Source organism: Sarcophilus harrisii, chromosome 2 (genome assembly GCF_902635505.1).
Source record: "Sarcophilus harrisii chromosome 2, mSarHar1.11, whole genome shotgun sequence".
Lineage (NCBI taxonomy): Eukaryota > Metazoa > Chordata > Mammalia > Dasyuromorphia > Dasyuridae > Sarcophilus > Sarcophilus harrisii.
The window spans coordinates 549060404-549086773 of NC_045427.1; the positions used below are offsets into that span (position 1 = coordinate 549060404).

General features: G+C 34.0%; 1 protein-coding gene and 1 pseudogene across 2 annotated transcripts in view; one reads left to right on the forward strand and one right to left on the reverse strand.

Moving 5' to 3' along the window:
* Positions 1–19204, forward strand: part of ANKRD34C (ankyrin repeat domain 34C) — a 142672-nt gene extending 123468 nt beyond the window's left edge. The window contains exons 1-4 of one of the 2 annotated variants that reach the window (XM_003755505.2): positions 1603–2160; positions 3546–3606; positions 4360–4535; positions 16497–19204. In XM_003755505.2, coding sequence (XP_003755553.1) covers positions 16536–18140 — 1605 coding nt within the window. In that variant the 5' untranslated portion in view covers positions 1603–2160; positions 3546–3606; positions 4360–4535; positions 16497–16535 and the 3' untranslated portion in view covers positions 18141–19204. Of the gene's footprint in view, positions 1–1602; positions 2161–3545; positions 3607–4359; positions 4536–16496 lie in introns of those variants that run through there. The other variant, XM_031955636.1, reaches the window with a different exon arrangement.
* A 3379-nt stretch (positions 19205–22583) lies between these two features.
* LOC100919717 lies at positions 22584–22946 on the reverse strand (annotated as a pseudogene).
* Positions 22947–26370: the final 3424 nt, after the last annotated feature.

A 26370-nucleotide genomic window follows, 5' to 3' on the forward strand; every position in this document is an offset into this window, starting at 1 on the left:
TAGAAAGACTTGAATACAAATCTGTCTCAGATGCTAGTAGATTACCCTGATAAGTCATTCAAATGCTTTCAGTCCCAGTTTCCTCAACTCTAAAATGATAATTATAATAGGATCTATATTCTTCCAACAAATTCCATTCTTAAAATCCAAGCCAACACATTGAACTTGTATTCATCTTCAATCAACAACTCAAATTCCTCTTTGAAGAAACTCCAAAAAAGCATTTATCTAAGGGATATCCTCAGTCACTGTGACAATCAAAAGATATTGATAGGCATGTCCACAGTTTCTTTAGAAAGAAACCCTCAAAAGTCTCCCTAAAAGTCTTGTAAACTCATCAAATTGAACCATAAATAGAACTTCCTTGATCTTTTTCTGACACACACCTATATGAGAAAAAAAGTATGGTTTAAAGTAATCTAGTTTTAGTTGACATTAAATTATGTTACCAGTATCAAAACTGTAATTGGCTGAAATAGAAAAGTGGAATGGACTGGATAAGCAAGACCAAGAAGCAAATGAGAATGATAATTTAATGTGCCACAACTTCAACTAAAAACTGCTTGATGTGACTGAATCTATATTCCAGAGAAGCTGCTAAGGAAAAAAAAGGAAAAAACAGATTGGCAGAAAACACAGTTAGACTAGTCTGTTAAACCATATATGATGATAAAGACTAAAGGAATGGATGATTTATTTATATACAAAAATTACATCATTAAAAGTATAGTGGAATATTACATGATTCATACCTGGGAATGGGGGAAACTCTCCATAAGACACTGAATACTGAAAGTTATAAAAGGCAGAATAGAAAATTTTGATTTCATAAAATTAAAATCTTTTTCATGAACAAAATCAGTTCAACCAGAAAAAGAATGAAAATATGTACTGGGAAAATATTTCCTTCAAGTATTTCTGATAAAAATCCGACATTTAGGATTGATGGACAGTTGATATACATATAAGATTAGGAATAACTTGCCAATAAACAAATGGGCAATGTTTGAATTGAAGGCAAAGATCTGAATAAACAGTTATCAAAAGAAGAAATATAAATTATCATAAAAATTTTATGATTTCACCAGTTCAAGGAATTCACAGTGAGGAACTTCTGACAATGTTGCTTGCCATTTGCAATTATGTCTTAGTATTAAGACAGTTGCCTAGATCAAGGGGACTTTCCACAATGTTCATAATCACTAATAACAGAAATTAAAATTTAAACAGCATCCTTGTCCAACTCTGCTTTGTGGCCATATATCTCAGGAAAAGCCCCTGAAATCTAGACTCCACAGAAGCTTGGTGCATGGGGTCCAGGACTAGCTGGATCACCATTGTGTGGCTCTGAGAAAATAATTTCATTTCTCTGGACTATATTTTTATTTTCTGATTTGTAAAATTATGGGGAACTATGAAATCCTTTTCCATCTCTAAAATTTAATGATGATTTTTATTATTCTAAATTACTAAGCCCAATGCACTTCCAGTATTGAGGGAATGAGAGAGGGCAGGCAGTGTTTCTTACTGCTGCAGGTACAGACATCCCCCACTGCTCCATCCTTCCTCCCCAGTACACCCACACACTGCTTTCTTCTGGGCTCAGGGAAAAGGAGCAGAAGCATTGCTTTCTCTCTGGCGCGGGCGGCTCCACAGCAGCCTGACCAGAGGGAGAGAGGGAGGAAGGGAAGGTAGGTAACTGGGTTTGCGTTGCAGGAATCGAAGAAGGAATCTCAACTGAGGAATATTTTTCTTTCTACATTTTGCCTGCTCCACTTCCTACCTCCCCCACCTCTCAACATACACCTCAGTTGTGGGGAAAGGGAAGTAATTCGACGTCACTGATTCCGACATTTCATTCACCAAATGCTGGGGGAGGGGGTGGAGAAGAAGTTCTGGGTAAGTCCTTCTGCCTTTGCAAAGCCTCGGGGAAGCAGTTGGAAAGCAGCCGATGCTCTGCCCACTACTGCCAGACTATGCCCCCAAGCACTGCTTAGCGTTTTGCAGAGACAGTGGGGGAGGAAACAGGCTCTCCCACCTTATTGAGAGCCCCTTTTCTCAGACCTCTCCCCATCCTGGCCCAAGATTTAATATTTGGCATTGATGCTTGACTCAGGGTATGAACCAAGACAGCCTCACCAAAAAATTGTTCCAAGTAAGGTAAGAGCTATTCTTTCTCCGGAAGTTTTTTTTCTTTCTTTTCTTTTCTTTTCTTTCTATTTTTTTTTTTCTTGTTTGGGGGTGGAGGCTTTATAAAGACTGGGGGAGGAGAGCTTTCTGAAAGGTAAGATAAGAAACTGGTAAATGCCTCGGATGTGTGGGTGGTCGCTTAGTATTCTTTTCTGGACATTTTGAAATGCCCAGAGGCTGCTTCTAGTTTAACTGTGGTCAGAGTTCAAGCAGTAAGATGGAAGACAGCATTTTTACATGAAAAGACTGGGAAAACCCTTAATGCCCTGGATGCCCACACACATAAACATACAGAGGCATAAACCCACTCACTCTGCCTTCTGGGAGGTATATATGACACTCACAGTACATTAGATACTCACATAGATCCACCCAAGATCCTCTTTCAACACTTTGAAAACCCACAGAGTACCATCATTAACAGAGTTCAGGACCGTGGACAGGTACACAGCCTTGTTCAATGGGGAAAGGCTTGGAATTCTTGAGGATTTTACTGGTTCTCTTTTCACCCGGTTTCTCCTACTTTAAGGGTGAGGCCTTAACCATGTAGTCACATCTAACTTAATGAAGGATTCTAAAATTGAAAGAAAAGAAAACAAAGAAACTCAATTTGAAAAATCTTTAAACCCCTTGAATAAACACCTTATTCCTTCCCTTCTACTTCCTATCATCACAAAAGGAAAAGGTTGCTCATAAAGGCACTATTAAATTTCAAGAAGTGGTTAATTATGTGGGCTCTGAACAGTCTTTCTTAGCTTTGATCCATAGATTCAGAGCTGGAAAAAACTTCAGAGTCTAGTCCAATCCTTTCACTAAGAAACTTAGGAATAGGAAAGTTGTGATATGCCCAATGTCACACAGGTAATCAGTTTGATTTTAATATAAGTCCTCTAACTCCAGAATTAGTGTTATTTCCATTTTGCCTCATCATAGTCACATTGAATTCTGTTTTTAAAACAAATTAATAATGCAATGAAAAACTGAAAATGAGTTGAAGGTTTACATTGAATTTGGTTTTTAATCCAAAATGTTATATAATTCCTTATTTGGAAGTTTAACTTGCTTGTTTACAGTTACTAAAAAATCCAATTAAATAACAACAATAAAACAACAATGTTGCTTATTCTCTAGTGTGATGCACACTAGAGAATGACTAGTGTAATGACTAGTTCAAATGACTGAAAACTTTGAGATCATTTCATCAAATCATTTAAGTTCTAGTGCATGCTTCATTTCTTTCCAGTTATAATTTTCTTGGGGGTGCTTGTGAATAATCTAAATAGATAAATCAATATTATTAAACAAACTTGTTATCTAATCTATCAATTAACATCTCATTTTATTTTCTGTTTCAGAAACATGGTGTATATTAAAAGTGGCAGTGAATGGAACATAAATGGAATATAAATGGGAGGGGTAAGTCAGGGTAGAATAAGTATATGGCTAAATGTATTCCTTTAGTAAATATCCAAGAATAAGCACTGTGATTGAAATCAGTGTAAACTGATTTTAGACCTAGCTCAACCACTGTAGACTTTGTGTGAGTTTTTACAGGTCTCAATTTCTCACAGTCTTACTTTCCTTACCTGTAAAAAGCTGTTTTACCAGTCCATTATGCTACTGTAAGGATAAGATTGATGTATGTGAACTTTTTTAAACTATAAAGGACAATAGAAATATATTATCACAATCAGTAAAAATAATGATAATTCATATGAATTAATCACTTTTCAACACTGAAATGGAGTTTTTAAAAATGTAAATATATTCTTGTCTTCATTTGAAGTAGCATGTATGTGAATATTGGTATCATTGAAAGACTAAGAGACCTGTTGATCCATTATTTTATCATCTTAATGCATTCTTCTTCTGCTGATTGTATACACATGCAATTCATATGATAATATCATATTACATTTGATATGATATTATCATATGAATTGCTTTGCAGTAAAGAAAAGGATTTTATCAAGCTCACACAGAAATTTCTGGCACAAGTCATCAGATTTAGACCATGACATACTTCCCCCTATAAATAGTTTCTTTTCTTTTCTCTTCCTTTACTCATGATAAAGTGAAATGTACAGAACTGGCAATTGAAGAAGTGAAGTCAGAAATTCAGTAATGATGAGGGTTATGAGTCATATAATGTGTTTTCTTTTTATATAGCATATTGATTATGAAAAATGAAGAATCTACTGTCAAATTCAGAAACCTGGAGTACTAAAAGGAACAGCCCCTCTCAGATCACATAGAACAAAGTGGAAAGACAAAGGGAAAAGTTGACATGTTGTATCCTCTGGGATAATGTTATTTACCAAGTACCAGATATGAAGTTCATTAAGGTAATTTCTTGTGATAGTTAAATCTAATACCACTCTTCCTAGATTTTACTCTGATTTGGATTCTTATTTATTTATTTTTTTTTTTGGTAAGACTTATTTTAACTACAACCATAAAGTCATACTTCCCCTGGATACCTATTTTAGAAATTGGTTTCATAGACCAGTTGTTTAATGATTAATTCTATAAATTTATGGTGGTTTATACACATTAAAAATCCAAACAATTGCAAATTACCCCATCAAAACTATTATAGTTTATCTGCAGCTCTGTGGATAAACATTAATCTCAGTGTTTCCTAGGTAATTCTGTTTAGTTTTACATGTGCTCATCTTTTTCAGTAAAGAATTGTAGTAATTAGAAGACACTAAAATTTCACTAATAAGAAAAAGATCTATAGTTTATAATTCAATTTAAGAACTTCAATTTAAGTCTCACTTTCCACAGAGTGTCAATGATAGCATTGTAATAACACTTGGTGTAATTGTTTATGTTATCCATGGGTACATATAATTGTAATGAATAACTGCTTATGTATATGTGTATATGTATATGTGTGGTACTATGGAAAGAATACTAGTCCTAGAATCAGAGGATCTAAGTTCAAAACCCACTACCGATGATTATTTTCTGTGTAATCTTGAGTCGGGCACAACCTCCATGGGTCTCAGTTTTTTCATATGTAAGATGAAGGGGATAGACCAAATGCTCTTTGAGGACTCTTCCAACTCTTGATCTATGATCCTATGCTATTATCTTATTATGCATGTAAATTTTTAGCTTAGGGAATGTTTTTACACTACATATAATAAACTTGTAAGGGGGAGGGAAAAATATTGTCATCCCTTTTTGATAGATAAGAAAATTAAAACTCAGAAAAGTTAAATTCAAAGTCATTTCAAATATTGAATTGAATTTCTGTTTTCTGAGTTACTTTTTTCATTGAAGATAAAAATGCTTGTCCTGACTATATCACAGAGGTGTTATAGTTTCAAATGAGGTAAGGAGGAATAGGTAGATAATTAAGTGGATAGAGTACTAGACTTATAGTCAGGAAAACCTGAGTTCAAATCCTGCCTCAGACACTTACTAGCTGTGTGATATTGGACAAGTCCTTCAGTTTTTTTCTCTATTCCTCACATTTTTGAGATAATACATAAAATTTGTTCAAACTTTAAAGTGCTACAAAATGCACATATAAAATATCCACATAAGATCATAGATCTCTACACTGAGGTCATGGAGGCTATTTGATCTAGCCATTTATTATTATTACACACATAAAAGATGATGTGAATTGGGTAGAGCTACATTGTAGCTGGCCAGTGACATAAGACTACACATATGTCTCATGCCTCGCTGTCCCATTTTCATTTCATTCCTTCACACAAAATTGACAGAAAAGAATATTGCTATAATAATCATTAGATTTAGTTAAGATGTATTTCAGACTTCAGATTTTTTTAAATTAAAGAACAGAAATAAGACGTATGCTCATGGTTATTCAGTTCTCTAAGAAAATGGTGTTAAATTTAAATAAAAAATGGGTGCCACTGTACCATATGAAAGAATCCCTATAGACAGCATATTGACATACAAACCCATATGTTAACACTATTCCTTTTCTATTAGGTTTTTATTTATTTTGTTACATATTTCCCAATTATATTTTAATCTGGTTTTGGTAGATTGCCTTCTGGCCTTGTGTTTGGCCCCTCTAGTCTAGGGATGCTGAAAATAGTTAATGATGAAATATTTGTGAAAAATCTCCAACTCTGGCGAGATCATTTCCCCATCCTTATTTCTATTGTTTCTCTATGCTGTGATTCTAAGAGAAAAAGAAATGGTAACTGAATATATAAGTCTCTTAGAATTCTACCACTGTACTAATCAAATAAGTTTAACATGACACCATTATGACTTGAAGAATCACACTGTGGGGAGTAGTAAAGAAAAAGACTGAATCTCTAATGTGTCTAGTCTACTCAGAAGTAAGGAAAGTTATATAGAAATTAAACTTAGATAAACTCAGATAAACTAGAGAATATATGGACAAGTTCCTAATTTTAGAGAAAGAAATTAAGACCCAGCAATATGAAATGGTTTAGTCAAGATTACAGACAACATTTTGACAAGGGCAGGGCACTTAAGAATAGAACACATGGTAGGAACTTATAAGGGGTAGTGAGAAGTAGGAATCAGAAGGCAAACACTGGCTACTTTACAGCTTTGAATGGTGCTAGAAAGGAACTGATTTGCCAAGTCAGATCATTTAAATTTGAGAATATAGAACTTAGAGAATTTTAATTGAATGGTTCTCTTAATGTACATGGTATTAGAAGAAATATTTTAGGAAATAAGTTCTCAGTTACTAACCAGTTGTGTGGAAGTGAAATGACATTTGACTTCAGTTTCGTCAAATGAGGGTGTTAGTCTCAATGACTCCCAAGGGTTCCTTTCAGATCCAAACTTGTATGAACAAATTAGAATAATAATTTGTAGTATTGGTTTATAGATATTCCTGGGTGTCATCAATTATAGAGATATGACTACATAGATTTATTTAATGGTTCAAAATTTGTAAAATTATTATATATATATATATATAAAATCTCAAATAATATTCATGCTACATTAGGTAGATTCTAATATTATCTCAATTTTACAGATGAGGAAAATGAATCATAGAGAGTTTAAATGACTTGTCAAAGGCTGCATGATTAAGATTTGAATTTAGATCCTACTGACACCAATGTTGTCATTTGGTTTTCAAAGAATATCGTGAAAGTATAAAAGAAAAAAAATCCAACAATTTAAGGTGGCTAATTTTGATTCATTCAATTGGGCATTTGACTTATGCTTGCTTTTTGCCATGCCAGTCTATAATTGAAGTTATTCAAATATGGAGAAAGAATAAATATCCCTTTTTAAAATTGAGCCAAAACTATAATACATTTCTCTTCTCTTTGGGACAGTGATTCCTATTAGCCCTAATATATTCTCACATAAATATGAATAAGACCCTACTGAACGTCTTACAACTTTGAGCAGCACATAGTTTATTCCTGTCACATTTGGGAATGATGAAGTGATTTTGGATAGATTTCATGACAAAGAGGAATCTTGAAAAGGAATGGTTTTTCCTTAGGCTTCTAGTAAAAAATATTTTTCTTTAACATCAGCTGTTTCCAGATAAAAGTAAGTGCAAGTATGAAATATTTTCATATGGTCCCTATAATATTTGGGGAATAAGAAAATGTGAAAATTGCAGAAGTCATTCAAATCAGCCAACAACTTTTCTAGTACTGATTCTGTCTGGGGTTGCAACAAAAAGGAATTGAAGAGCTAATGAATAAGGGAACCTTCAAATTATCTGTTTAATAGAGAGATTATACCTTAGCAAAAGGCGGTCCTTTTTCTTAGTGTGTGTGTGTGTGTGTGTGTGTGTGTGTGTGTGTGAGAGAGAGAGAGAGAAAGAGAGAGAGAGAGAGAGAGAGAGAGAGAGAGAGAAAGGATAGGGAATCATCCACTGGTCAGGCAATAAGAACTTGCAAAAGAACAGGCAAAAACAAAAAATGAAAAATTCAGATCATAGGAAAGGAGAGCACTGAAAATATGGATAAGCAATTTAAATTGGAAGCAGAAAGGAGTGGAGATAGGCAGCTGGCCTCAAAAATTGACTATAAAAAAAAGTACTGTGTTTCTGGTTGGATAGTCACTAAAAGAAAATCTCAAAATGAAATCAATAAAACAATAACATGATACAAGAAACTTTTTGTCTGAGTTGATATCAGTGTGATAAGAATTTGATTCTGCATACGTGCCAAGTTTCCCCATTTTAATAAAATAAAACATTTCATTTGGAAAGGACATATTAAGGAAGCAAATATAAATAGAATGCAAAATGACTCATGGATAGTGGTTATCAGATTTTTCAGAATCTGGAGATCCTCAGTATGTAGATATTTAGCAGAACGGCATTTTTTCCTACCTACCTCCTTTCTTTGCTACAGTAACTGGGTGAAAAATTCACATACCATATTATGAAGAATAAAAATCTTTAAACCCAGAAAACTCCCACATTTTCCTATTTACAGAAATATTTCTCTCTTTCAAAATATAATTTCAAAGTGTCCTAACGCAGATGGATTGATCAAATTTCTTTGGAAAAGTATTTAAACCTAAAATTGTCAAGAACTTAGTAAAAAAAAAAAAACAATAAAACAACAAACAACCAAACTCCCAAGTCATTGGTAAATGTACTTACTTACATTCATAAGAAGTAGCCTCTAGCACACACCACCAGACATTTTTCCTGGTTAAGAAACAATCAAAGGCAAATTGAGTAAATTTAATGAAAACATGGAAAAAACCCTCAACAACTCTGAGACAGATTAGAATCGGATAATAATGGAGTGGAATGAATAGTGAGACTAATAGTTTATTATCCTTTGCCCTGAACTTATTTCTCTTTCTGACTTCTCTATTTCTGCCTGTAATACTACTACTCTCCTGGTTTTCCATGATTGAAACTTAGAAGTTCTTTTAGTCTCTTTCCTGAACCTCACTTTTCAAATGTGATCAAGTAATAAGCACTGTCAATTCCTTTCTGACTCTAATACCCATCTGCTGCCTTTCTTTTCTTATTTATATCACCTTAATACAGATCTTCATTATTATTAATATAGTTATATTAATAATATTAATATAGGATTTTCCCCTGTACTCTTTCTACCCAGTCTTCAAGTCCTTCCAGTAATCTTGACTTGTATAGATCTGTTCATTTCACCAGTCTACTAAAAAAATCTGCAGTGTTTCACAATTATAGCATCTTAAATCTGGAAAGGACTTCAGAAGGCATCCAGCCCAACCCACAGTAGACTGACAATTACCACCAACATATTTAGTCATCCAACTTTCATTCAAGACTCTAATGAAGTTTTTTTTTTTTTCATTCTCCCCCTCCCCTAGTCATTTTACTTCTGGATAGATCTATTTGTCTCTCTGTTTGTCAGAATATTTTTTTCTTTAACATTAAATGAAATTTTCCTCTGCATCCTTTACCTGATGCTCCTGATTTACTCTTCTTTGGCCAAACAGAAATCCAATTCCTTGTCCAAACAAAAGTTCCAAGTCCTTCAAGAAATATATTTAATTCTTTATTTGCTTGGTTATATCTCCACAATTCTTTCTACTTATTCTTCTGTTCCATGAACTTGAGATCCTTCTCCATATTTATTGCTCACCTCTGGACATTCTCCTTAAAAATGAAATGCTCAGAAAGTAATACAAAATTTTAGATAGGGTTTGGCCAGGAAAGAATGTTCACAGTTCTGTTATATAACCTTTCTACCTTCCTCATTCTGACTACCATTAACCAATGCAGTTTTAAGATCATAGGACCTTTCCTGATCCCCATTTCTCCATGAAGACACACATCAAACATTGTCCATTGTAACCACTGATTGTTTTTACATTAGCTATCATCTCATCATTGAAGTAATCAGGAAAGACCTCATAAGGAATATGGTGCTAGAGCTGAGCTTTGAAATAAAATAAGAAGTCTGAGATGCAGAAGTGTGGACAATCTATACAAAGGCATGGAGATTAGAGATGGAATATCAATTTTGAGGAATAGCTAGCAAGAATAAATCACAGAGTATATGAAAAGAAGTAATATATACACATATGTATATATATAAATGGAGGCTAGATCTAGATTTTTAAACTCTTTGAATATAAAACAGGTATTTTTATTTTATGCAAAAGTAATAATGAGAGACTGAAGTGTTTTGAGCAGGGGAGTAACAAGGTCAGATCTATGCTTTAGGAATATCACTATGGGATGACTTATTGAAGAGAAGAAAGGAAAGGATATTTTCAAGAATGAATCAAGCAATCAATGAATAATAATTTATTATTATTTTATTGTCTACTTAATTTAATTTTTTATTTATTAACATTTTTATTTATTTGTTTAAATAATTATATATTATTTACTTAACTTTAATAAGTATTTTCTATGTACCTGGCAGTGTGTTAAGTTCTGAGGATTGAAACAAAAAGAAAAAAATTGTCCATTTCCTTAAGAAACCCACAGGAGAAAAAATATATAAATGAGAACATACTAGATGATTTAAGATTATATGGAAGGTAACATTAGAGGGGATGACTATCAACTGGTGTGGGAGAGGGAGAGTGCAGGTAAGGTCTCAAGGTAGATGTAGCACATGAACCGAATCTTAAAGAAAGCCAAGAATTCTAGAAGTCAGAGATTTTTGAGGAAGCATTCCAAGTATAGGAGATAGTCAATGCAAAGGAGGAAAGGGGAGATAGAGTATCATATTTGCAGACAGAGTAGTAGGGCTGTTTTTAATGTGTTTAGAAGGAAATAAACTGTAAGAAAACTGAAAAAGTAGGAAGTATCTAGGTTGTGAAGATCTTTAAATGCTGAAGAGCAAGACTTTATATTTGATCTTACAGATAAGAAGTCACTAGAATTTATTAAATAGAGAGATATAGTCACAATAAGATTTATATTTTAGAAAATCATTTTGGTAGTTGACTGGAAGACGTATTAAAGTGGGAAAGAGATTTGAGGAAAGGAGATTAATTAGAAGATTATTAGTTGAAAGTAATGTGAAAATAAAGATGTCTATTTTCAGAGGTGTAAAATTTGGCATTCTTGTAGAGAATGGACAAGAAAAGTGAGATGCTTGAGGCAGGTAAACAATAGGAGGCAATTATAACAGCCAAGATGAAGAAATGTGGGCCTGCCTGGTATGGTGGTTGTATGAGTAGAGAAATAGAAATGGTTGAGAGTAGTATAGATAGCATAGTAATAAAAACGACAAGACTTAAAATTTATTGTATAAGGGAAAGAGGAGGGATATAGGAAGTTAAGAAAGGTACTGTGATGAGCCTTCTGAGCCGTGGTAACTAAAAGTAAGTGATGCTTTCAACATAACTAAGAATTTTAGGATTAGAAGTTATTTTTTATAGAAAAGTAATAAGTTATGATTTGGACATGTAGAGCTTGTGATTCTTTCAAGACATTCATTTGGAAATGTCTGCTTGGTAGGCATGAGGGACAGAAGAAAACAGCACTAAATATTTAGATCTAAGAACTATTTTATAGAGATTATAATTTAACCTTTGAAAATAGAGAAGGCTTGAGAATCTTACCTGCCAAAAAGTCAGGAACAATAGAAATTACAATATAGTCAAGAATTACAAAACACTTTCCACAAAATAAAGTCAGATCTAATCAATTAGAAAAATAGCAAGTGCTATTAAATATTAAGTGACAATATTACCTAAATTAATCTAGGTATTCAGGGCCATACCAAACAAACTTCCAAGAAATTATTTTATAAAGCTAGAAAAATAATAACAAAGTTTGTCTGGAAGAACAAAAGGCCAAGAATTTCAAGTGAATTAATGAAAATAATTCAACTGAAGGTGGCTTAGCTGTACTAGACCTAAAATTATATCATAATGCAGTAGTCATCAAAACTATTTGGTACTGGCTAAGAAATAGAGTAGTCGATCAGTGGGATAGGTTAGGTTTACAGGACAAAATAGTCAATGACTATAGTAATCTAGTGTTTGATAAACATAAAGATCCAGTTCATGATTTAGACATAAAGAATGATATTATAAGCAAATTAGAAGAAGGAAGGACAGTTTACCTCTCAGATCTGTGGCCAAAGAAGAACTAGAGTACATTATTGGATGCAAAATGGATAATTTTGATTAGATTAAGTTAAAAGGTTTTTGTACAACAAAACTAATGCAGACAGGATTAGAAGGGAAGGAATAAAGTGGAAAAAAATTTGCATTCAAAAATTCTAATAAAGGCCTCATTTCTAAAATATATAGACAATTGATTCCAATTTATATGAATTTAAGCCATTTTCCATTTGATAAATGGTCAAAGAATATGAACAGACAATTTTCAGATGAAGAAATTGAAACTATTTCTAATCATATGAAAAGGTGCTCTAAATCACTATTAGTCAGAGAAATGCAAATTAAGACAACTCTGAGGTATCACTACAAACTTCTCAGATTGGCTAAGATGACAAGAAAATATAATGACAAATGTTGGAGGGGATGTGGGAAAACTGGAACAGTAATACATTGTTGGTGGAATTGTGAACACATCCAACCATGCTGGAGAGCAATTTGGAACTATGATCAAAGGACTATCAAACTGTACATACCTTTTGATGCAGCAGTGTCTCTACTAGGCCTGTATCCCAAAGAGATCATAAAAAAGGGAAAGAGACCCACCTGTGCAAAAATGTTTGTGGCAGCCCTTTTTGTAGGGGCAAGAAACTGGAAACTAAGTGGATACCTATCAGTTGGAGAATAGCTGAATAAGTTATGGTATATGAATGTTACGGAATATTATTGTTCTATAAGAAATAATCCAGAAAGGTCTGGAGAGACTTATATAAATTGATGCTAAGTGAAGTGAGCAGAACAAAGACATCATTTTATATGGCGACAGCAAGATTATACAATGATCAATTCTTATGGACTTGACTCTTTTCAACATTGAGATGATTCAGGCCAGTTCCTATGGTCTTGTGAAGAGAGCCATCTGCACCCAGAGAGAGGACTGTGGGAACTGAGTGTAGCTCACAATATAATATTTTCACTCCTTTTGTTGTTTGCTTGCATTTTGTTTTTGTTCTCTTCTTTTTCTTTTTTAACCTTATTTTTTTCTTGTGCAGCATGACAATTGTGGAAATATGTATAGAATTGCACATATTTAACATATATTAGATTATTTGCTGTCTAGGGGAAAGGTGGGAGGAAGAGAGGGAAAAATTTGGAACACAAGGTTTTTCAAGTATGAATGTTGAAAATTATCCATATATGTTTTGAAAATAAAAGGCTTAAATTAAAAAAAGAAAGTAGAGAAAGCCATAGAGAGCTTAGATAAAGTGAATTTAGCTTTTTTTAAAGAGTAAAGAATTGGGAATAGGACATGGAAGATGAGCCATTAAAGGAGTCTGAGGAGGAGTCACAGAAGTAGGAAAACCAAAAGTTTATCATTGTGAAAAATCAAAACAAAGCAAAGTTACTAAACTCAAAACCCAAAGAGGATGAAGGTTGATATAAAGAGAAGAATAATCAGAATTTTCAAATGCATAACAGTCAAGAAAGATTAAGAGTGAGATAAGGCTTTTGGACCTGACAATTGAGAAATCAGTGGTAGCTCTGGAGAGAATAGTTTTAGTTTTGTCATGAAGTCAGAAGTCAGATTGAAAAGGACCAACAAGTAAAAATCAGAGACAATAAATGTGGATTTTTTAAAAAAATGAGTTGGATATTAAAATGGAGGAGTGATATTAAAATGTTAGTTTAAAGTGATTTTTTTAAAGGATGAGAGAACCTACAATGCTCTCCCTCTATTTATTTCCTTTTAAATTTAGCTGAAAAGCCACTCCTTAAAGTAATTCTCCACAGTAATTATCTGTATTTATGCCTTATTTCCCTCTAATTTATAAAAGGAAGGTTTCGTATATTGTCTAAAGTATGAATCCCATACCCATCACTCAACACAATGCTTTGTATACAGGAGACATTTAAAAATATTTGTTGAATGAATGATTTTTTCTTTGCTCCCTTCTCTATAACAACTCTTTAAGTAGGTATAGCAGATACTATTATGATCCCATTTTACAGATAAGAAAACTGAAGTCAAGAGAGACCAAGTAACTTGCCCAAGATCTTAGAGATAGAAAATAGGAGAGTCAAGATTTGAACTTATGCCTTCTTAGTAAGTTATTCATTAAGGCATGGTGGAAAGAATATTGTATTTTAAAAAGAGGACTCCAAACTCTATCTAGATTCCCTACATCACCAATAAATTTTGTTGCTGAACCATATCTGGGACTTTATATGAGCAGTCAAATCAGACATGATTAAAATATGCAATTATTCCAGTTGATCATAGCTAACATTCAAGTCTTTAAAATATTTATGAAACTCATGTGCCTCAGGACTTACATTTTGAAAGTAATCAGCATGAACCATCATACATGGGATGCATGATCTGTTGACCATATCTGATTTTATTGTACTTAGATCAATTCAAGTACAACCTATTTTTATTGGTAATTTCACTTTGTCTTCATATTTTCATCTTATTTTTGTGTATTTCATTCTTTTATGTCATTATTCCATTCTGCTTGACTCTGTTCTCTGAGGCTAGTCCCCTGACTGCAAATTCTGATAGGTACCATCATGATGGAATGGCTTTGAGTATGATCTTGGTGACAGATTCCAGCAGCCTGCTGAATTCAAAAAGGCTAATTATTAGAAGGCTGGTTACCACATAATGATTTTTTTTAAAAAAAGTTGTTACTGCAAATTATGAAGACTATCTCCTAAGCTATGAATCTATTATGATCTGAATTACTAAAAGATGTAACCACACTGATAAAATTATAGAGCTTTTAAATATTGAATTATTTGATGCTATCTTCTATATTGATCTACTAATGAAATAGAGCTGCGTCATCTAGCATTAAGTGAAAGAAACTAGGTTCCCATGAAACAAATAAATAGGCTTTTGCATAGCACAATGGAATTTTCATTATAATAAAAATATTAGGAAGAATCCTCAAGGAGACAATATTAAAGAAGACACAATATGCCCTAAACACAAGAGCAAACACCCTTGGAGATGACACAAACTCCCTTCCCATGGCATAGGTTGCTTTAAAAGTAAAATATCAAGGCAGAAATTGACCAAGGGTAGTATAAAATGCTGTGCAGTATAAATTAGATGAATTAGTGTGTGGTTCTGTCAGGGAAGGTACTAACAAGCTTGCCTTATGAATTACATGGGCACAAATCTCTCATTTTATATAAGAAAAATTTTAGGCTCAGGATTGGTGGGATGATTGAAAAATGTTGAGCCTATGTATTGTTGGGGACATAAAGAGAATTAAAACTGAGTTTATGGATTTGCTAACTACCTGATAAGAAATACTGAGAGATAATCTTCTTCTCTGAAACTTGTGAATAGGAATACATTTTATTTCTCTTGATTTTTGTGCAACCTAAAAAAAAGGAGAGTTTACTGCACCAATAGAACTACTCAGAATGTTGTATGAAAAAGAAGAGAATTGTGACATCTGCTGGAAAAGCAGTGAATATTAGATGGAAATGAAAAGATCCTGAAAAAAACCTAAACATTTTAATTTTTAAATAATTAAAAAAAATTTTATATATTGTTTTTATGTCACCTAAAATTTTCCTTACATCTATTCTTATCCCCCCTACTCTAGAGAATTATCTTTAATAACACCACTTACAAAAGAATAAAAGGGGGAAAAGAAGTAAATCTTATCAATATATTCTAAAAAATCCTCACATTATGTGCAATATTTCACAAATATAGAATGCCCACTTCTGCAAGGAATGGGGGGAGGTCTCTTCTTATATTTCTTCTCTAGAGTCAAATATTATCCTTGTAATTTTTTTTACAACATGCATTTTCCTTTGTCTTATTTGTTCTTTAACAACAATACTAATTGGTCTTTCTATTTACATTGTTATAATCATCATGTATATTATTTCCTTGTTGGGTTCAGTCATTTCAATCATGTGCGACTTTTTGTGACCTCGTTTGAAGTATTTTTGGCAAAGATATCTTGGTGGTTTGCCATTTCTTCTCCAGTTTATTTTATATATGAGGGAACTGATGTAAACAGGGTTTAGTGACTCTTCCAGGATAACAGTAAATATCTGAGCCTAGATTTAAGGCCAAGTCAGCTTAATTCTAGAACTAGTGCTTTAGAAGCATATATATATATATATATATATATATATATATATATAACTTCTTTGCATTCACAATTTCTTGTCATTTCTTATAATGCAGTAATATTTCATTACATTTTGTATTTTACTTCCCCTTTTCCCCATTTTTATCTTATTAGGTCTGGTTGCTGACATTCTGTTAATCTGGATCTGGTAAAATGGATGAAACAACTGAACTGAGGACAGATGGAAATTCACTCTTGAAGGCTGTATGGCTAGGAAGGCTTCGGTTGACTAGACTCCTACTGGAAGGTGGGGCCTACATCAATGAAAGCAATGACAAAGGGGAAACCGCACTGATGGTAGCTTGCATCACTAAGCATGTGGACCAACAAAGCATCAGTAAGTCCAAGATGGTCAAATATCTATTAGACAATAGGGCAGACCCGAATATTCAGGATAAATCAGGAAAAACTGCCCTCATCCATGCTTGCATTAGGAAAGCAGGAGGAGAGGTAGTTTCCTTGTTACTGGAAAATGGTGCTGATCCTAGTTTAGAAGACCGTTCTGGAGCTTCAGCTCTGGTTTATGCCATTAATGCTGATGACAAGGATACTCTGACACATCTCCTGAAGGCCTGCAAGGCAAAAGGAAAGGAAGTGATCATCATAACTACTGATAAATCATCTTCAGGCACTAAAACAACTAAACAGTATCTTAACATCCCACCTTCACCAAAGTTGGAAGACAGGCAATCACCCGCTTTGTGCATGTCCCCATCTGCTATTGAATTAAAGACACCAGGTTTGGGATCTCCCCCCAGAGAAAAGGAAGATGATTTCTTTAGCCTTCATTCAGGGCGTTCAAGTGGGTGCCATGCTATCAAGGTGCCCAGTGAAGCCTTATCGCCCACCAGGAAAGTTGGCAACCTCAAAAGAGCTCGCTTGCCCCAGTTGAAGAGGCTACAGTCAGAACCCTGGGGTTTAATTGCACCATCTGTGCTAGCAGCTTCTTCTCATCAAGAGGAGACCAAAAGCATCTGTGCAGATGATGAAATCATCATGGGCATCAATGAATTATCTTTCTCCAAAAGGGCTCCCCTCTCAAGGAATAACAGCATTGAAGGCAAAGACTCTGCTCTCTTCCCCACTGTCACTGACCAAGTTTTAAAGATCCCATCCACTTCTGCACCAGCATCATGGAAAGCAACCTATGAAAAAAATCAGCCCATCCATCAGCGCCTAGCCAGAAGGAGCACTCTTCCTGCTGATCAAGATAATTCAAGCATTACCACCTCAGCATCAACCTCCATCAAGGATTCAACTTCTCTCAGAAGGTTAGAAAATGGTCACTATGATTCAGAAATACAGCTCTGTGGTGATTCATCAAATTCCATGTCACTTGATAATGGTAAAGTACCAATAGATCGGAAAAAACTCAACAGCTCTCACTTGGCTTTATTTAATGGCTCTCGGGAATCTCTTGATGGGGTGCCTAGCACTTCCCCAGGCTCGGTTCGTCGTAGGCCTCCCAATTTGTTAGAAAGACGGGGTTCTGGAACTCTTTTACTTGATCATATTTCTCATACTAGGCCTGGATTTTTGCCCCCTTTAAATGTGAATCCGAATCCACCCATTCCTGATATCAGGTCCAGCAGTAAACCATCTTCCCCACTTGCTAGTGGCTTAAAACCTATGATCCCTGTTGCTCCAAATTCACCAAAGAGAGTTGATTTAAGAAACAAAAAGAAGCTCATCAGAAGATATTCTATGCAGGTTGAACAGATGAAGCAACTGTCAGATTTTGAAGAAATTGTGACCTAGTAGCTGTATTTTAGAATTCTTTTTCAAAAAAAAAAAATCTAGGCAATTTGCTAAAGAAACTATCTTTTAGAACAGTACAATAATGTAGATCATTGCTGCAAAAAGTCCTTAATGTTATTCTATTGCTGCTTCAGAATAGATATGTATATGTGTATATCCATATACACACATTAATATATAACTTTCATATATACATACACATGTATAGACACACACATATGTATGATGCTACTCCACCACTATTGAAACCATCATTAGGTTCTTAATGATCCTCTGTACCATGCAGTAATTTGGATTTTGAGATGATTTAAAAATGCTCTTTGTTCTGAATGAAAAACCTTTGAATTCTGAAAGCAACATTGCAAAAATAGTTATTTGAGCCAGTAATTCCAATCATTTTCTCTTTGTCAAATAGAAAGAAAACAAGACTTTCAAATACTGAATGAATTATGTCACGTCTAATGAACTTATAAAGTGCCTAACAAGAAACCGAGGCTTTAACTTTTGTCAAAATGTGCAAAAAGTTGACACAAAACCCTTATGTACTATACTATAGATATCTAGGTCTGTGTGTCCAAGTTAAAAGAATTTGAAGGGGAAGTGTTCTCTCTTCAAAAGATTCCAGCACTGCAATGCTGCATGTCATTATCTTATAAGTTGCAGTCATACTATGGCAGAGCTCTCTTATAAAATAGCTCATTATTACACTGATTCAGCAATACAACAGGTCACATGAAGCCCCTAGAACATAACAAACCCAAATCTCCCAAACCTGATTTATCATTTGATAAATGAGAGTGGTATTAGTCCTGATTGCTCTACCCCCATACCCACCATTACAGCATTATAAAAGGTTTCCTCCGTTTTAATAAAACTAATAATTTTGCAGGGTAAGGGTGAAGTTCCTACAAAACTTTGACATCAAGGATTTCTCATTCAGAAAATGTCTTGATCCAAGAAAATTTAGGGAATTGCCCAGAACAAGGCTTGATGAATCTATGTGTTCAATATGTTACTCAGGGGTCCTCAAACTATGGCCCACAGCTAGATCAGCAGCTGAGGACGATTATCCCCCTCATCCAGGGCTATGAAGTTTCTTTGTTTAAAGGCCCACAAAACAAAATTTTTGTTTTTACTACTGTCTGGCCCTCCAAAAATCTGAGGGACAGTGAACTGGCCCCCTATTTAAAAAGTTTGAAGACCCTTGCTACATGGTCAAAATCAAATGAAGAGCTGATAATTTTTTTAATGAATGGAGGCTATGTCCATAGCTAATCTAGCTGTAGGATCTCCTTTATTGACCAGGGCATTTCAGGCAATGTCAATTTAGCTATTTGAGTGATTTGGCTGCTGTGATGCTGTGGGAAACTCATTCTGGAGTCCAAGGACTTGGACTAGTATTCTAGCTACACAGCCTACTGTAATGTATGTAAGATGCTGAGTTTCTCTAGAATGCATTTTGCTCATCTGTAAAAATGAGCAGGTTGGAATAGGAGACTGTTAAGGTACTTTTGAGTTAAATTTATGGTTCTATGAAAATTAGATCTGGAAAACCTAAAACTCCCCCTGGTCCCTCTCTTAAAACAGAATGAAATCAAATCACGTGAAATGGTGCTTTGCTTTTCTCCCCCCTCAGCCTTTCCCCTTCCTTCACTGTTCCAGATGGTGGCATTGCAGGACTTCAGATTAAAAAATACTTGGCTATCTTCCCATTCTATACCTCTCCACTTGGTGCTTGGACACAGTTATTTCCCAGTTAAAAAAAAAAAAATCATGCTTAAGGTATGAAAGAAAAAGAGAATAGAAAGTGGTTCAAGTCTATCATTACTGAACCACTTGGTTTTACCATCAGTATTTACTATCCATCTTGGAACAGTAGAGGCCTCTTCTTGAAGTACAAGTGTTCTTGTACAGCCAAGATCTTAGGCAAAGGAATTAATGAACATAGTTAAAGTTATAATTCTAAAGAGTGAGTACAGATAACTATTATTCCTAGATCCTTTTTTAACAACAAAAAAAAAATGTTTTGTAGCACTTTAATCATTACTGTTGTTAATGTCAGTTAAGTACTCATGTAATACTCTCTAGCTGTAAAAATAACCAGACCGAAGCATAAAAAAAACCCTTTTTAATAGTGAGGCAGTCTGTAGTGAGAGAGAGAGAAAGAGAGAGAGAGAGAGAGTGAACAGGCTGGTCTGGGAGCCTTTCTAACACTTACTAGACTGTGTTATCCTGAACAAGTCACTTGATTTCTCTGTACCTCAAATTTCATCATCTGTAAAGTGGGGATAATAACACTTTGCTACCTACTTCAGATGATTATTATGGGGATAGCACTTTGTGAATCATAAAACTCAACATAAATGTGAGTTATTAACAAGAATAGATGTTTTAGGGAACACTCAGAAGATTAACATAGTCTAAATATTCACCTGGCTACTTTATATTACTTAATATAGGTGAAATATTAGACACAGTCAACTGTATATTAAGAATAAATTATTCATTTCAAAGATACATAGTAGGAAATGTTCTCTAGTCATTTCTTTGCCTATATCAGCTGCCAAATATTTCTCTGGGCTATATTTATAAAACAGCCTTCATGATAGTCACATCACATTCCATTATTACATGAAAATGCATTAGCTGACCTAGACTGTTCCAAACCACCGCCATCACCACCAACAAAATACTCTGCATAAACCAGCAGTTTTTGTCTGTGTTAAACATGGTACAAGAACATCCTTTTGAAGTATATTGTAGATTTAAATATGCTTTTTAGGTCAAAGGTGAGTGTCTATTTTTAGAGCCTTAAAATTGCTGTTTGCATTTACTACATACTGTAATGTCAATATACAATAAATACCCTTGAGGTTATAGTGAACTCCAGGTCTATTTGTGTATCTCTCAAATTAGATTCCAGATGGGGAATAGAAAGTCTAGAATCCTTACCTTACATTCATTTTTAAGACATTCCAAAACATTAATTTTTTTCCAACAGATCATCAACTTATTTAGGAATTCCATAGAGAAAATGGTGCCCTTGACAAATTCAGGTTGTGTTCTGAGCTTCCTTACATTCTGTATTTTGGGACTTTAATATGTGCCAAGTACTACTTGCTCTTATTCACTACTGTATTTCATTATATTATTTATTTGGGCTTTATATTGTGCAAAAATGATGTTTAAGTAATCCATGGAACTGATTAGACATTTCTAGCACACTAATAAAGGGTTTAATACCATTCTTTGATATTAAACTCCCTCCATTTTTCCTAATGAAAATCCAATTGTAAAATCATGTATAAAATGAGATTGACATTCCTGGCCAAAATGTATTATTTTAAAAGCTAGTATTTTGTAATATAGTTGATCCCACCATTAATTTTTATAGTTTAAAATATAGAGGTAACATATAGATTATCACATGATTAACAGGCGTTATTGTTGGAGTTTCAAGTAAGTATACAGACATACACAGATGCAATTGATGCCATGTCACAAACATAATCACTTAAAGATGTAAGTGGGCAGCTTTATCTACAAATATGAATTTTATCTATGATAGCTAATGGGAGAGACAAAGAAGACATAAGAAAATCTCAGGATATGAAGAAATTGTGATGTCCTGAGAGTGGTAGTATTTACACTGATGAAATCATAAATCCATTGTCATCTTGGACAAGTGAATTGTCAGTCACTTGCTAAGCATTCAAAATACAAAAAGAGCAAAATACAGAAAAGATTTCCTGTTCTCAAGAAGCTCACACTCACTACTAACTTCAATAAGCCTCACTTTCTACATCTATAAAATGAGTGGTTGGACTAAAAGGCCTTTGAGTTCCCTTAAGGTTCTTTAAAAAGATTTTTAACATTTCCTATGATTAAGTCTATCATTTTCAATTTGATCAAAATTCCGGTCTTATATTTTCTCAGGATGTAGTCTACTTTTCAGCAACTGGTGAAATAATTCAGAAAAAAAAAAATTTCATAAAATAACTTTTTGAGGGACATCACAATGACATGGGAAGGAAAAAAATTCTGATTGACAAACTATTTCATATGTGGTATTAAAAAAATCATCTTATTGAAAAATTAACAATTTAGTTACCTTTTTGTCTATGAGCAATTTTATGTTTTACAGAACTGACTGAATATATTTACATGCTCTTGATTTCCTCATAGCATAGATGGATAGAAGTGAAGGTTGTTGGCAAGGATAATAGTGCAATATGGAGTACCTGAGGACAATTAATGCTTTTCAACCATATTCATGGGAGATAATCACTGCAGACACTGATTACCATTCTCTGAAGTAAACTGGCTTTTTTTTTTTCTGACTTATTCTCCTGCCAGGAAGCACAAAACTTAAAGGTTTTTTTTTTTTTTTTTTTTTTTTTTCATTTAAAAACGGTATAATTTTATATAATTAGTTTTCACATTCTAGATCCTTGAGAGATAGAGTTTTACTTGGATCCTGTGTCTAATGGCCTTAGCAGGAAGATTGCTTCTGAACTTGGCTCAAACTATTCCACTATTTCCAAGCACCTGACTAACTTTTCCCCAGATCACTATTGTTATTTTGAATTTCCTACCTGGAGTTACTGTGCTGTTTTTTATTTTATATACATAGATACATCTTTGCCCAAATAGAATTCAATGCCATCCTGAGCATAGACTCCTTTAATTTTCAGAAGAACTCCTATGTTCTCTCTGGTTTTTTTGGTCTCACTGGTGGCTAGCAAAAATGGCTTTGAACCATAGTCTTCCAGACATTTTGCTGTTCTAGAAGTCTTGTTTCTGGCAGGCCTCTATGATGCCAAAATGGAGGATAAAGCAAAATCTAAGTTTTGTTAATACTTAAATGCAACAAGTCATGTTAACTTTGCAGAAAGATTCAGAGCATCTATACATAAAACTATTAGCTTCTCCATTATTTCTTTACCTCCCTACTTCTTAAAATCACAAATTCTTTGAGAAAAGAGACCATGTTTTATAAATTTTTGCATTCTCTGTCATGCATTGCCCACTGTTTACAATAAACATGTAAACAATAAATACATGTTTATTGAATGAATAAATGAATAGCAGTGATGGAATTGATAGCCAGAAAAAGTTGGACTTAAATGAGCTCAAAGGAGCTCATTCTGTAGATTTCATATTTTCACTTTTTATTCAGTCGAAGCTACAAATTTTTTAGGTTTCACCAAAATTTATTTGAGATGCCCTGGGTCTATAAGCATGTTCTAATTTGTATGGAATCTTTGCAGGGTTGCAGTTTGGTATGGTATGGTTTGCCCATTTGTTACTTTAAGGAGAGGTGTAATACTGATAAAGCATTTAGCATTTCCTTAGGGAGAGATGTAAATGTAAAAAGCCTATTTCAGGGAATGAAAGAAAACAAACATTTTATAATCTAATATCTGTTCATATCAACATGGGGGATTCCACTGGGGATTGATTTTGTAGTTCTTTTTTCAAAGAAAGGATTGCTGAGTTCTTTGGGAATCACAGAAATAGTGCACAATAGAACTAGTTGGATTATAGTCACTCAGGGAACAGCTGTGCCTAGAAGACTAACTCAGGAAAATTTAGCCAGAGGAAACACTTTTGAGATAAGGAGATAAGTGAAAAAAGAAGGGAGAAGAAATAAGCAAGTACAAAAGGAAGAAAGACTGAAACAAAAAACCAAACCAAACCAAAACAAAAAAAGTTTTCCTAGAGAAATGGCTGCCTTTGTAGCACTCTGGGGTTATCTGGACCAGCACAACAAGACTGCTAGCCCCAAATTCACTGATGGAGGCAAATTTTTAATATTAATGCCCATCCAGATCAGCACACTTTTTTCTTCAAGATATCCATTGGCACAGTTTTACTTCCCCACTCTGTTCTCAGTCTGGATCCCATGCTCCAAAGAAGCCCTAGTTATCACTCTTATAGTAAAGTCACTGAATAGCAAACAAATAAAAATCTTTTTATTGTTTAAGCTGGATTGCAGTAGAGGATAGTTATATCATCAGAGACATAATTTTGTAATTATTATAAGATCTAAATGTAACTTCTCTATTTTCAAATATTTTGAACAAATCATCCTGACACTGTACATGTTTATGGAAGGCATGAAATAGTCCTTGATCTAATTTATTTCTTACATTCAATTTCTTCATCTGAAAAACTGCTTTAATACCCAGGAAAGACGTTAGAGATCATAGAATTCAAATTAATCAATTAACAAAGGAGAAAACTGAAGGTCAATAAGGTTATTTGCTTAAGATCAAATAGATAGTAATAATAGAATGAGAATTTCTACCCATGTTCTTTAGCTTTGGGTCAAATTTTTTTTTTCATTTTTTCTTTTCATCTACCATGAACCTTCTCATTGCACTACTATGCAAAGATTTGGGACTAGTGGTAGCTTCATGGAAAGCCATTGGACTGGAATGTAAAAGTCTTGAATTCTATACCTAAATCACCCACTTATTTTCAGTCTATTTTTGGAGAAGTCCATTAAACTCTCTGGATCTCAACATCTTTATTTGTGTAAAAGGAAGATGGGGACCAATGACTTTTGGTAGGGAAGAAATTTCCCAGTCACTCTCCTGTGCAACTCTGTGACTGATGGGGGTCAGACTGTGACTGACAAACAAGACTTTCTCTTCTGAGGGGAAGAATGAGCTGAAGTTACAGCCTGACACGGGGACTCAAGAGCATGAACTTGGGAGTGAATTCCTTAGATGGGTTGAGCTGCCATAGGCCTAGTTAAACAGGTGTGGTTTGACATTGTACTGAGAGATAGAGAGATTGACAGGATTAAAGGAAGGTGGATTATTTTTAATTGCTGAAGTGGGGAGAGGGGAGAATTCCTTGCCACAAAACAAAACAAAAAAGGTGAACAACAGAGAATTAGTGATTCATATTTTATAACTTCCACAGCAGGAAGAACATGGTTCCAAATTATACAAGGTAAATGAGTTAACAGTCTTGATATATAGGTGGTAATTGTGGGACAAGGTAAGTTTTGAAAAGAGTAGGTCCTCAACATTGTCAAATGCCATAAGGATACAGACAAAGGAATTAACTGGTTTTACTTGATCAGGATAGTGGAATACTGGGAACAGAAAGCAGATTGCAAGAAATTAAAAAGGGAATGTATAAATGGATAAGAAGAAAATATCTCAGATAAAAGTCTGATGTCCAAGTCATTTGTATATGGAATTGATCTGAATATATAAAAATAAGATTCCTTCTCCAGTAGATAAATAGCAAAATAGTTTAACAGGCAGTGTTCAAAAGGAAAAAAATGTAAATTTGAAAGTCATAAGAAAAACTGTTATAAATTGATAATGACAAATAAATAATTCTAAGTTTCCACTTCAAATCTATCACATAATCAGCAAAGGTGAGAAAATATGCAAGTGGTAAATATTGGACAGGCTGTGGGAAGACAGGTACAATAATGCGGTATTATTGCTAGAGCTGGCAATTGGTACAGCTGTTCTGGAAAACATTAAATTAGATACGTCACTACATAGTATACATTGTTTAATTTAATATTACTGCTAAACATAATCATTTCCTTAGTTCCTAAGGAAAAGGAAAAGGAAGGGAACAAGTTGGATATTGTGCTAAGAGCCTTACAAATATCATCTCATTTAACTTACAAAAATATTTATAGTAGTAAAAAAAATGAAAGTGGGTACCTATTGATAGGGGGATTGGCTCAATGAAATCGGGTCATTTAAATGTAATGGAGTAATATATTTCAAAAAATGATGAATATGGGAGAATTTAGAGAAACTTAAGATTTCTGTGAAATGAGGAGGAAAGCATGAGCAGAACCAGGACAATTTACATGATGATCACAGCAATATAAATGAAAATGACATTGAAAAAATTTGGAACTTTAATCAATGAAGCGATCTATCTTGCTACCCATCTCTTACTGGACATCAAACTTGGTCAAGGTATTGATTTATGCTGCTTAACTGTATTTATTTGTCACAACTCTGAATTCTGTTGGGAGGCTGAATGGAGAGTGGATGAGAGCTAAGATTTTAAATTTTAAATCTATACTTCCATGATCTTGTGACCTCAGTGTGTTTGGAAGTAGACAGGTTCAGTTGTGTCTGGCAAATTATTTTTATCCAGCAGTTTTCATTTTTGATTTCTGCTCTGTTTAGTAATTTACTCACCAAGGCTTAAAAACAAATAAAAACTAACTAGCTTTTCA